The sequence below is a fragment of the Myotis myotis genome, unplaced genomic scaffold (assembly GCF_014108235.1).
Source record: "Myotis myotis isolate mMyoMyo1 unplaced genomic scaffold, mMyoMyo1.p scaffold_m19_p_16, whole genome shotgun sequence".
Lineage (NCBI taxonomy): Eukaryota > Metazoa > Chordata > Mammalia > Chiroptera > Vespertilionidae > Myotis > Myotis myotis.
In genome coordinates this window covers 7,989,236-8,002,517 of record NW_023416320.1, presented here as the reverse complement: position 1 = coordinate 8,002,517, position 13,282 = coordinate 7,989,236, and the positions used below count along the sequence as shown (strand labels likewise).

Here is a 13,282-nt window from a genome sequence, read left to right as displayed (position 1 = left end):
TACAATGTTTGTTAGAACGCCTTTAATAAAAGCTCAGCTCTAAAGATTGTGATGTTTAAGTGAAAAGTAAAGGAAATCTCATATCCCTAATGGCCTCAAAAAAACCAGGATAACTAAACCCCTTTCAATTCTCAAACCTAATAAGCTCATCTATAAAGATAACATTCACATTGGATAGAATTCAAAATTTGTCCCTAATACCTGACCAAATACATGTAATAATTGTTTCTTAAGTAATTACATTTGTTAATAAAATATGGCTATATGTACATTTTTTTAATGGAATGCTTCATAAATTTGTGTGTCATCCTTGTGTAGGGGCCATGCTAATCTCCCTATTGTTCCAATTTTAGTATATGTACCACCGAAGCAAGCACTATAGGTACATTTCTTGATTTGTTTTTTAGCTTTAAGTTGAATATAATCTTTGAGAAATATCAGAGTGTTGTATATGCTATTTGTTCATGTAACACTCAGGAATTCACGCCAGCCAAAGTAATAAATTAGTACTGTAGAAGCAAATTATACCTACATTTGCTATTTTATTACAGTTATCTAAAGCCTAAAATGAGATGTGTCCTAATAGTTAATTTGGGAATCCAAATATCTAATAAAATCTGGACTTTATATACAGAAATAAAGTTTATAACAGACACTAGGTATATCGATGCTGTTGTAGATGGCAAGATTTTATTTTTCTTATGGTCATATTCCATTTATGTGCATCATTAAAAATGTTCTGATTACCTAATAATCTTCAATAAATGGGAAGCTAAGGAATTCAGCATGTTGACTATCCCTTTCATGCATTATTACTCAGTCTTTATAACAGTCCAGCAAAGGAGGTATTATCCTAATTTTACAGATGTAGAAACCTAAGGAACTTGATTTAAAAGTGATAACAGGTTTTAAAACCATGTTGGCTAGCTTCTAATTTTTTTAAAAGTAACTTGTTTTTCAATTACAGTTGCTGTGCAATATTGTATCAGTCCTAGGTGTATAACCCAGTGATTAGACATTTATATAACCCAGGGAGGGATCACCCGGTAAATCTTGTACCCATCTGACACCAAACATAGTTACTACAATATTATTGACCTCCCCATGGCTATTCTGTAACCACCGATTTGTACTTCTTAATCCCTTCACTTCTTTCACTCATCCCTCCAACCCTCCTCCCGTCTGGCAACTATCAAAATATTTTCTGTATCTGAGTCTCAGTTCTGCTTGTTCAGATACTTTTTCATATTCCGCATATAAGTGAAATCATGGCATTTGTCCTCTGACTCCACTCCGCACAACACACACTAGATATATCCATGCTGTTGTAGATGGCAAGATTTTATTTTTTCTTATGGTTGTCATATTCCATTTGTGTGCATCACTTCTTTATTCATCTACTGATGGACACTTAGGTTGTTTCCATATCTTGGCTATTGTAAACAATGCTGCAATGAATAGTTTTGGTTTATCATTTTGTGTGTGTATTTTTAAAAAAAAATACCCAGAAGCAGAATCGCTGGGTCTTTCTTTGTCTCCTGTTATAGCTTTTGTTTTAAAGTCTATTTTGTCTGGTATAAGTATTGCTATCCCTGATTTTTAAGTTATATTTCCATTTTCATAAAATATCTTTTTCCATCTCTTTACTTCCAGTCTGTGTCTTTTATTTCAAGTGGGTCTCTTGTACAAGGCATATGTAATGGTCTTGCTTTGTTAGCCCTTCAGACATAGTATGTCTTTTCATTGGAAAACTTAACCATTTGCATTTAAAGTAATTGTTGATAAATATGTATTTATAGCCATTTTTATTCATGTTTTTTTTTTAAAAAAAATCCTCACTGGAGGATATGCTTATTGATTTGTAAGGGGGGGGGGGGGAGGCATCCATTGGTTGCCTTCCATATGTGCCCCAATCCTTAAACTTTCTGTATATGGGACAACGCTCCAACCAACTGAGCCACACCAGCCAGGGCTATTCATGTTTTTTATCTTTTTCTCCTTTACAAAAAGACCCTTTAATATTTTTTGTAATAATGGTTTGGTGGTGGTGAGCTTCTTTAGCCCCTTCTTGTCTGGGAAGCTCTTATCTGTCCTTTGATTCTGAATGTTAGACTTGCTGGATGGAGTAATCTGGAATGTCGCTCCTTGTCTTTTCATCACTTTGAATAATTCCTGCCAATCCTTTCTGACCCTAATGGAACCCAGGACCCTTCACTCCGCGGGCCGACGCTCTACCCACTGAGCAAAACCGGCCAGGGCATAAATCCCTTTCTGAATTGAACCACCGAGAAACGCAAAGGGCCACGTGCCGGAAGGTCGGCCAATCAGAGCCGGGCTGGGCCAGGCGCCGCCAAGGAGGTAGTGCGCACGCGCGCGGGCTCTTCCGCCATTGGCTGCGCGGAAGCGGGATCTTTGAGCTCTCGCGGTGGGGGGAGCTGTCTACCCCGGTTCCTCCCGCGGACAACTCCGCTTCCTTCGGGTCCTCGCCCGTGGCTTTCCCGGAGAACCGCCCGGCGACAGCCTGTAGGCTCGCGTGGAGCTCCGCGAGGAGAGGCCTCCGAGGGAGGAGGGAAGGTCGGCGGCGAAGCAGGCGGGGCCGCCTCCTGCGGGTCCCGGGGGCGATCTGAGGTGTGGGGCGCCCCTGGCCGCGGGTCCTGGGGGGCGGGGGCCGGGGGGCGGCGGTGGGGGGGTGCGTTTTTGGCGGAGCCTCCGGGAGAGGGAACTGCGGGCCGTCGCTGTCTCTGCCCGGTGGCGTTTCTTCCCCGGTTGGTCCACGTCCTCCTCACGGTGTTGATCATTAGCGGAGGGTTTTGTAGGCCGGTTCAGTGGGCATGACGTCAGAAGAGCAGGTGAAGCCGGTTCAGTGGGGCATGACGTCAGAAGAGCAGGTGAAGCCCGCAGCCGCCGCAGAGGCGGCCGTGGATGGTTCTTGGTGGTTTGTTTACATCCTTGCTCCCGGGGGGTCGGATGGGGGACCCCTCCCACCTTCAAAGCCACAGGAACCCACAGATTTCGGCCACGACCCCCCTGGTCGAGCTACATCCTTCACTGCCCCGCCTCACAGGGCCTTGTGTCTTAAGCATCCAGTAGTAATTAGACATGGCATTATTACAGATAACCTTGCGTGCTTACTGTGTGTAAGCTTTGTCCTAAGTGCTTGCAGTGTTTCATTTAACCCAACAGCACCGTGAGTCATTATGATTACTGTACCCCCTATTATAGATGGAGAAATGGAGACACAGAGGTTAGGCACACTGTGCAGGGTCACACACCAGGAAGTGTCAGTCCAGGTGTTCACCTTATATTCAGGTATTTACCCTTAAAGCTGTATTCTTAGTGACGACATGTCACTGTTACCTTCAAAGCTGTGCTCGTCATTATTCTCTGCATTGCCCCAAAGTTCAGGCTTTCTGATGTGTGGCAGCTGTCAGCCATTGACTAGGGAGGACAGAAGCAGGTAGGGTGTTCGCATATCTCAGAACTTGTAGCATCCCAGTAGGGCTGCCAAATGGGCATTATTTCTTTATTTTTTTAAAAAAAAATATATTATTGATTTCAAAGAGGAAGGGAGAGGGAGAGAGAGAGAAACATTAATGGTGGGCTGCCTCCTGCACGCCCCCTATTGGGGAACAAGCCCGCAACCAATGTACATGCCCTTGACTGGAATGGAACCTGGGACCTTTCAGTCCTCAGGCCCACGCTCCTTCCACTGAGCCAAACCAGCTACAGCCAAATGGGCATTATTTCCAGGGCCTGGACAAAGGGCTCAGATAGTTCTAATTTAAGAGGTGGCAAGGAAGCTGAAATAGTTAGGGAGAAATATACTGATGCCTGCAGTTTTAAATGCATTAAGTTAGGTGACTGATGGATGTAAATGGCAGAGCTAGAATTCAAGTCAATTTAGAATCTGTTTTCTGAACCACCACCACTCGGTGCTGTTTCTCACTTGCCTACGTTCTCAAATTCATTTAAAAAAATAATAGGATAAATAGGAGGGTTGAAAAATTAGAAATCGTGTATTAGGTCTGGAAGGGTTTCAGGGTTTAAGGTGGCGATGAAAGAAATTTTACCATCTAGTCCATTCTCTTTATTTTACAAATCAGGGAATTGATATTCAGAGAGTTTAAATAGTTTGCCCAAAGTTTCTAGCTACTGTATTTTTCTAGTGTTCTTTTTAAAAACGGTTTTGGTCAGAATTTTCAGAGTTTTACAGGGGGATCTGACTAAATGCAGAAAATAAAACCTAATTTCATGATGTGGACATCATTTTTATTAATGACGTCGAGAATTTATTACTTTAATTAAGTAGACTCATCATTATCTTGTTATTTCAATTGAGCTATTGTCATCTAAAAGCCCCTTGAGTTTTTCCATATAAACTTTCTATTGTTCTATTTCATTTGACCATTAAGGGTCTAACATTTGTATGTTGTAATTCATCATGTTGCAGTTGTCAATTATGTATCCAGGGACATGTAATATTCTGTTGGCCCATTTTAAAGGGGATGAGGTTAGTGAGGTTATTTTGGCATGTCTTATTTAGACAGAATCTGTATTGACCACTGCTATTGGTAAATACTGCTTCTCAAGTACACATAGTTACAAACCAAGTTTGATTAAAACCATTAATTTGCTCTAAGATTGTGTTAATAGAGATCTATTTTGCCCTTGACTAAGAAACAGTAGAGAATGCCCTCCACTGCTAACCCCTCAAACTGTATAAGGGCTACCCAGCACAATGTGAATGTCCCCACTCACCACGGAAACCGAGGCAGAAAGACCTGAATCTAATCAGACTTATGGGAGATTTTTGTTTTTGGTGTTTTTCAGGTTAGTACTGCTGAACATGAGACGATCTGCAGCACCAAGTCAGTTGCAGGGGAAACCCTTCAAAAAACCAAAATTTATACCGCCAGCAAGAAGTAATCCAAGTCTGAATGCAGAGATTACAAAGCTGGATCCAGATATGCAATTGTCTGAGGTAAAAAAAAAAATTTAAAAATTAATTAATTAACTAATTAATTAAAGGAAGCAATATAGAGAAGCATGTATTTGTAAAAAAATGCCATCTAAAGAGTTAACAGTACTTACTGCCTATAGGAATTTTCAGTTGACAAAGTCCTACCAACGCCTTACAAATTATTACAATTTTTTAAAAAAAGGAATGACGCCGTTACCGGTTTGGCTCAGTGGATAGAGCGTCGGCCTGCAGACTGAAAGGTCCCAGGTTCGATTCTGGTCAAGGGCATGTACCTTGATTGTGGGCACATCCCCAGTAGGGGGTGTGCGGGAGGCAGCTGATCAATGTTTCTCTCTCATCGATGTTTCTAACTCTCTATCCCTCTCCCTTCCTCTCTGAAAAATCAATAAAATATATTTTTAAAAAATAAAAAAAGGAATGACATACAGTTGGGTCCATAAAATAAAATTCTGGCAACAGTAAAAAATACCATACCTCTATGAGGAAAGGGGTGGAGATTCTTGTAAAAAATTATTCTGATTAGTGTTCTTTTTTTCCTTTTAAATTGATTTTAGAGCGAGGAAGGGAGAGGGAGAGAGAGATATAAATATCAATGATGAGAGAGAATCATTGATGGGCTGCCTCCTGGATGCCCCCTACTGGGGATCAAGCCCACAACCCAGGCATGTGCCCTGACTGGGAATGGAGCTGAGACCTCCTGGTTCATATGCTGATGCTCAACCACTGAGCCACACGGGTTGGGCTCTTTTTTCTTTTTTCTAATCTTCACCCGAGAATATTTTTCCATTGATTTTTAGAGAGAGTGGAAGGCGCGAGGGGGTGAGGGAGAGAGAGAAAGAGAAGCATTGATGAGAGAGACACGTTGCTTGGTTGCCTCCCACACACACCCTGACTAGGATTGGGACTCAAACCCTCAACCCAGGTATTTGCCCTTGACTGGGAATCAAACTTGTGACCTTTCAGTGCGTGGCTCACACTCTACTAGGGAGCCACACTGGCCCGGGTGATTTTTGTTCTTTTTAAAGGTACCATATAAATAAATGAAAACTTTAAATAAGGCAGTTTAAAGACAAGCATGTAAATAATGACTTATATCATTATTCTGGACATTTCATTTTACTTGTAAAGAGTAAATGTGCCCTGGCCACATTGGCTCAGTGGACAGAGCATTGGCCCTTGGACTGAAGGGATATGGGTTTGATTCCGGTTAAGGGCAAGTACCTCGGTTGCAGGCTTGATCCCCGGGCCCAATTGGGGCATGTGCAGGAGGCAACCAATCGATGTTTCTCTGTCTCTCCCTTTCGCTCTCCCTTCCACTCTTTCTAAAAATCAATGGAAAACATCCTTGGGTGAAGATTAACCAAAAAAAAAAAAGTAAATGCTTGAAGCAGTCTTAATATATACTCTTCACTACTAAGAGAAGCAATTGTTTTGATCTTAGATATATAGAAGTTAAATAGAAAATATATAAAACAGGCAATCCACACTTCTGCTACTCTATAATTCTCTGATCTATTTATGCTATGGCGGTTAAAGTCTACTAATACATTTTTTTCTTTTTTATTGTGAGTTGTTATTTTTTTAAAAATTCAAACATACTGTGGTAGACAGAAAAATGGCTCTCTAAAAATGTCCATATCTTGCCCAGCTGGTGTTGCTCAGTGGTTGAGCATCGACCCATGACCCAGTAGGTCGTGGTTTGATTCCCAACATGGCACATGCCCGGGTTTCAAACTCAATGTACTTTAAGGGGCATGCAGGAGGCAGCCCATTGATGATTCTCTCCCATCATTGATATTTCTATCTCTTCCTCTTTCTGAAATCAATAAAAACATATTAAAAACGTCCATGTCCTAATCCTTGGAACTTGTGAATATGTTACCTCACATGGTAGAAGGGACTTTTTGACTAAGTGATTAATGTTAAGGACCTTGAGGTGGGGTAGTTATCCTGGATTGTCTTGGTCGCCCCATATAATGGTCCTGAAAAGTAGAGGAGGGAGCCCTGGCCAGTGTGGCTTAGTTGGTTGGGCATTGTCTCATGCACTGAAAGGTTTCTAATTTGATTCCCAGTTAGGGCATATGCCTGGGTTGCAGGCTCAATCCCTAAAGGGGGGCGTGCAGGGGACAGCTGATCAATGTTTCACTCCCACGTTGATGCTTCCTAAATTTGTAGCTTTTTTTTTTTAAACTTGCAGCTTTTTTAAAATTAGGTATCTGTTATGTAAAAATATGGAAAATTAGATTGAATTTCTGCATAAAATACATATTTCGTTCTTTTAGGTTGCTGCAGATAATACTCTTCTCCAATCACAAGCTGATCCCACAATATACAGTTTAAATCTTCTGCCTGCTGAAGACAGTGGCAGAGAAATGAATCACGGGGAAACATGTGCAGTGCCGGCATTTAACCTACATCATACAGGTAAGGCTGTGCTTTTTAGTAATCAGGTTTACACTTGACCAGTTTTATTACAGTACTAGAGGCCCAATGCATGAAATTCGTGCAAGGGGCTCGGCCCTTGCAGCCCCAGCTGCCTTGTGGCCCTGCCCCCGCCTACTGGTCGTTCCAGAAGGTCGTTCCGCCGTCCAGTCTAATTAGCATATTAGCTCTTTATTACATAGGCTTATTTAAATTGATTACTTAGAATGAATATGTGCATTTGAAAGTTATTGATACAATACTACTAGATTGTTGGCAATTCAGATTTTTGTCATAATTTATCTTTAATGATTGCATTAATCATGTAATTCAGATCTTGTACTTTATAATAGGTGTATGTCTAATACTGTTCATTGTAAAGGTATTGGTCAAATATGGTCTTTGCCTCAAGTACCAAAAGTTTAAAGATTAAAAAAGCAAATTTTCTAAAAAAACATGTTAACAATACTAAAATTGGAGAGGTGAACTTGAAATAAATGAAATTGTTAAATCATTATAGTCCATGGAGTAACTTCTGATCAGTTAGATGGGAATTATGAAGGTATATAATTGCAGTAAAAGCAAGCTCTTAACAAATGTTCCCTCTCCATTGTTGAACTGAGTTAAAATAATGGCTATGGTTCTTTTTGAATCTAATAGGCCAGTATTTTTCAGATAATTAAAAAAATAATGAAGATTGTTCACAGATGTTTATTTGGCCTTGTGAAAACCAACATCAAAACTACAGTTTTCCAAATTGTATTTTATTAATTTTTGGTTGAATAAGCATATTCAGGGAGAGAGCCCCATCTGCTGGCTTGTAGAATTGTAACTGCCATCCTTAAGATACCAGTGTAAATCAACAAAAAGTGCCTTCATCGCTTAACCCTTTTCAAGGAAGTTCTTTTTTTTTTTTTTAATATTTTAATATTTTTTTTATTGATTTCAGAGAGGAAGGAAGAGAGAGTGAGATAGAAAGATCCATGATGAGAGAGAATCATGGATTGGCTGCCTCCTGCAGGTTCCCCATTGGGGATCGAGCCCACAACTTGGGCATATGCCCTTGACTGGAATCGAACCTGGGACCTTTCAGTTCGCCGGCCGACGCTCTATCCACTGAGCCAAACCGGCCAGGGCTTCAAGGAAGTTCTTGAGCTTGGTGATGATTAATTTTACCTATAAATGGTTCATTTCTTGGTGGGGCAGAAAGGAATTTCGTATTTCCCCAATTGGCCAGAATCATTGGTACCATTTATGCTCCTCAGAACTTAAGAGTGGGGAAGGACTTTTGGAGCTGGTACCAATTCAGGGAGATTTGTAGAATCTGGGCATGGCAGTGTAGCTGCTGCCATGTTTCACTGATTTGCTCTCATTTCTTCCTACCTTACTTTCTCCCTCTTTTCTTCTATCTTTGTTAGATGAATGTCCTATTTTCCCAGTCTTTCATCTCTACTGTCAGGCCTGTGGCAGATAATGATCCATGCATGCCTGTTTTTTTGTTTTTGTTTTTTCTATCATGGTAACTAATATCTTCCCCAGCGAATGATATTTAGACTCTACAGTATGTTATATTCCTTGTTACTGGTTTGGGGTTTCATTTGTGTTCTATGGTTTCTTATTCTCTTCCCTGCTAACTATGAGAAGAGAGTTAAGAGTTAAGATAAACTGAAGAGTTTACTTAATTTACTCAACCTTTAATCCCTTAATCCTTCTCTGGTTTAATGCATTTACTGGACTGGGGAACCTGTGCCAACCTCCTGACACCCCCCTGCCTGTCATTCAGAGAGAGAGGTTAATTGGGGAAAAGAGCATTGTAAGAAGCATCTTGCTTTCTATAGTGATTGCTGAAGAGAGATGTTGCATATAGAAAAGCACGGAGCCCTAGCTGGTTTGGCTCAGTGGGTAGAGTGTCTGGAAGGACGCCTGGTCTAATTAGCATGTTACGCTTTTATTATTATAGATGTGTGTGTGTGTGTATGTACGTACATATATAGATATATGTTTTTATTTCAGAGAGAGGGAAAGGCAGAGAGCAATAGAAACATCAACAATGAGAATCTTCAATGGGCTGCCTCCTGCATGTCCCCTACTGGGGGTTGAACCTGTAATCCAGGCATGTGCCCAGACCAGGAATCGAACCATGACCTCCTGGTTCATGGGTTGACACTCAGCCACTGAGCCACAATGGGCCGGGAAAAAATTCACCATTTTAACCATTTTAAAGTGTGCAAGTCAGTGGCATTTAGCACATTTACAGTGTTTTGCAACCATTACAATATCTAGTTTCAGAACATTTTCATCACTCTAAAAGCAATCCCAGGGCCAATTAATCAGTCAACTCATCATTCCCCACTCTCTTCCCAGCTCTGGTAACCACTAATCTGCTTTCGGTCTCTATGGTTTTGCCTGTTTTGGACATTTCATATGAATAGAATCCTACAATATATAGTTCCTTGTGACCTTTTTTTTTTTTTTTTTTAAAAAAGATAGGTAATGAATGCACATGGTAAAAAATTCAGAAGTCGTGGAGAATACAGTAATAGTAAGAAGTCCTCTTTCCCTGATCCTTCACCATCTAGTTTCTTTCTCCAGAGGCAACCAGTTACCAGTATTTGGGTATCTATGAAATATTTTGTACATTTGGAAACATTTGTATGTAATATATTTTCCCCATATAAATTATTATTCACTAGCTGCACTGTTCTATATTTTGCATTTTTACTGTAACAGTTTATCTTTGAAATCTTTTTGTCAGTACATTTAGAACTACCTCTTTCTATTTAAAAACTACATAATATCCTATTGTATGGATTTGCCAAGTATATTTAAGCAGAGCCTTATTGGATTGCTTAGCTTTTTTGTTATTACAAACAAAGCTATAGTGAATATACAGTATATATATTTTTGTTTTTTATTGATTAAGGTATTACATATGTGTCCTTATCCCCCCATTGCCCCCTCACCCCCCTGGTGTCTGTGTCCATTGGTTAGGCCTATATGCATGCATACAAGTCCTTTGGTTGATTTCTCCCCCTTACTCACACCCTCCCCTACCTTCCCTCTGAGGTTTGATGGTCTGATCAAATATCTATGTATTATAAACATAGGTAAGACTATATCAATAGGGTAAATACATTGGAGTAGGGTGCTGGTCTCAAGGTGTGTGCATTTGTCATTTTGACGGATAATGATGAATTGCCTTCTGAAGATATTACAACTTTATATTCCCACCAGCAATGTATGAACAGTGCATATGTCATTTATTGTGATGCTCAAGCCATATGAAAGTACATACAGGCATACCTCGTTTTATTGCACTTTGTTTTATTGGGCTTTGCAAATAATGTGTTTTACAAATTGAAGGTTTGTGGCAACCCTGTATTGAGCAGTTCTGTTGATTCTATTTTTCAACAGTATTTGTTCACTTTTGTGTCTCTGGGTCACATTTTGGTAATTCTCACAATATTTCAGAATTTTTCATTACTGTTATACTTGTTGTGATTTGTGATCAGTACAAATTGTCAGTTACAGCCCTAGCTGGTTTGGCTCAGTGGATAGAGTGTCAGCCTGTGGACTGAAGGGTCCCAGGTTTGATTCTGGTCAAGGGCACATGCCCGGTTGCAGGCTCAATCCCCAGTAGGAGGTAGCCGATCAATGATTCTCTCTTACTGATGTTTCTATCTCTCTCTCCCTCTCCCTTCCTCTTGGAAATCAATTAAAAAATATTTTAAAAAATGGTCAGTTATAAAATAGTAACAAGGTATAGTCAATATTGTAATAACTATGTATGGTGACAGGTGGGTACCAGACTTATGAGGGAAATCACTTTGTAAATTGTAAGTCTGAGTACTATGCTGTACACCTGAAACTAATATAATATTGAATGTCCACTGTAATTATAAAACAGAAACAAACTTGATGTGATAGTGTTCTATTTCTGCCCCTAACAAAAGGAATTGGTTTATCTGAACTGGCCAGTCTGGAGGCCTCTGGGCTCCTACTCTGAAAGACCCAACTCCTCGAGGACATAGGTTACAGATTATGTAGGGCAAAGTCACAAGGCACCAAGGGCTAGCGGTTAGGGGGTTCAGGGTCATAGTAGGAGCTGATTGGTCAGAGGCGAGATAAGGGTAATAAATCATTCCTTCAGGTCTTGAGGACAACTCCCAGGTCAGCTGGGTGTCCAGAACTACTTTCAAAAACAAGCAACCAAGAGGGTTTTCCTGCCTTAGGGCTCAGGAGCTGTTATCTTTAGCCTGCCAGGGGATTAAACCTTGGGGTGATCATTACTCAGAACTGGGCTATTGTCTTCTGCTGTCTCAGGAGTCAAGGATCATCAGGGCAGTGAAGTTAGCTGAGAGAGAGAAGAAAAATATGATGGCTTTAAAACTACAGTTTAAATCAAATCAGAATTATACAGCTCCTCAGTGATGTGGCCTTAGCCTAATTTGAATTAAGTATGGTAAACAGAGGGCTTCAGGCAGATACCCCTTAAGTCCCACTCTTTCTGATTTGCCTAGCAAGAATTTGCCTGCCAGGTATGTTCCCCTCCTCCCCAACTACCTGTAAATCCTCCATTTTTCTGAAATCTAATATTCCCTTCCATCCCCTTTCTCCTTTGTCCAAAATGTCTTATATACCCAGTGTTGCCTCACTGTCTTTGGAATTTTCATACCTCAGAAATTACCCATGCACATATATTAAAATGTTTTCTTCTGTAAAAACAATAAAATAAAATAAAAATTGGCTGGTATGCTCAGTGGTTGAGCATCAACCTATGAACCAAGAGTCATGGTTCGATTCCTAGTCAGGGGACCTGCTTGGGTTTTGGTCTCTATCCCCAGTGTGGGGCATGCAGGAGGAAGCTGATCAATGATTCTCTCTCATTATTGGTGTTTCCATCTCTCTCTCTCTCTCTCTCTCTCTCTCTCTCCCTCTCTCCCTCCCTCCCTCTCTCCCTCTCCCCCTCTCCTTTCCTTTCTGAAATCAATAAAAATACATTTAAAAAAAGAAATCTGTCTTTCATTTTAATGCTGCCTAATGTAGACTATAGTATTGTAAAAAATAATGTAAATGGAGCCATTTCAAAATGGAGTTGTAGCTGTCATCCCAGAGGAACTGCCTTGCCTGTATGTCTTAGTCCTCAAATCTTTGGAATGTTAAAACTGGGCAAAACAATATTTAATCTGAGCCTAAAGCAACATTGTGTTCCACAGAACTATTTGCAAAGATAACAAGAGAGCAGTTATTATGACTACTGTACTGAAAATTAAAGACATTTTTAAGAATCAGCATCATTCTATTAGCTTATCTGTATCTACAGAAATTCCTTCCTTAGCTTATTAGCACCCTTGATTCTATTCATGTAATTATTCCCCTTTTCTGTCTCATAAATACCCCTTGCCTTCACCTCCTAATTGGAAGACTTTGGGTTTCTGTCTGAATCACTGCTTCCGGAATAGCTGTTGTTTTGATCCTCAAGTAAATACTTGTTGTCTCTCATTTTGCTAATTTATTTTTAGGTTAACAGTTTTGGAAGGTTTTACAAATGTAAAATATTAATGGATTTTCCCAGATCGATGTCCAGAATGCCACTTTACACGTCCATCAACAGTACCGAAGAGTGCTCTTTGCCCTGCCCCCTTATCTGCTCTTGACATTTTCAGACTTTAAGAATTTTGCCAATCTTTTGGAAGAAAGTCATTTTTACTATACATTTCCTTGATAATTTGGTGAGATTGAATGGTTTTTCATATTTTTATTAGTATTTTGTTTCTTAATATAATATCTGCATTTTCCCCCCCAAAATAACAAAATATTATTTAAAGATAGTATATATCTTATATTCTTGTTTTTCTTTGCATATCTGTGGTCAGGTTG

The 13,282-nt window shown here is 40.1% G+C and overlaps 1 protein-coding gene and 1 non-coding gene across 2 annotated transcripts in view; one reads left to right on the top strand and one right to left on the bottom strand.

The window, feature by feature from the left end:
- Nucleotides 1–273: 273 nt before the first annotated feature.
- On the bottom strand, nt 274–377 carry LOC118671073. Its single transcript, XR_004972588.1, has one exon. It is a non-coding gene; the product is annotated as a U6 spliceosomal RNA (small nuclear RNA).
- A 2,069-nt stretch (nt 378–2,446) lies between these two features.
- The window catches only part of RAD54B (RAD54 homolog B), a 52,020-nt gene continuing 41,184 nt past the window's right edge, over nt 2,447–13,282 (top strand). The window contains exons 1-3 of the mRNA XM_036337715.1: nt 2,447–2,628; nt 4,831–4,981; nt 7,264–7,405. Of these exons, the coding sequence (XP_036193608.1) occupies nt 4,847–4,981; nt 7,264–7,405 (277 nt within the window). The 5' untranslated portion in view covers nt 2,447–2,628; nt 4,831–4,846. The remainder of the gene's footprint in view (nt 2,629–4,830; nt 4,982–7,263; nt 7,406–13,282) is intronic.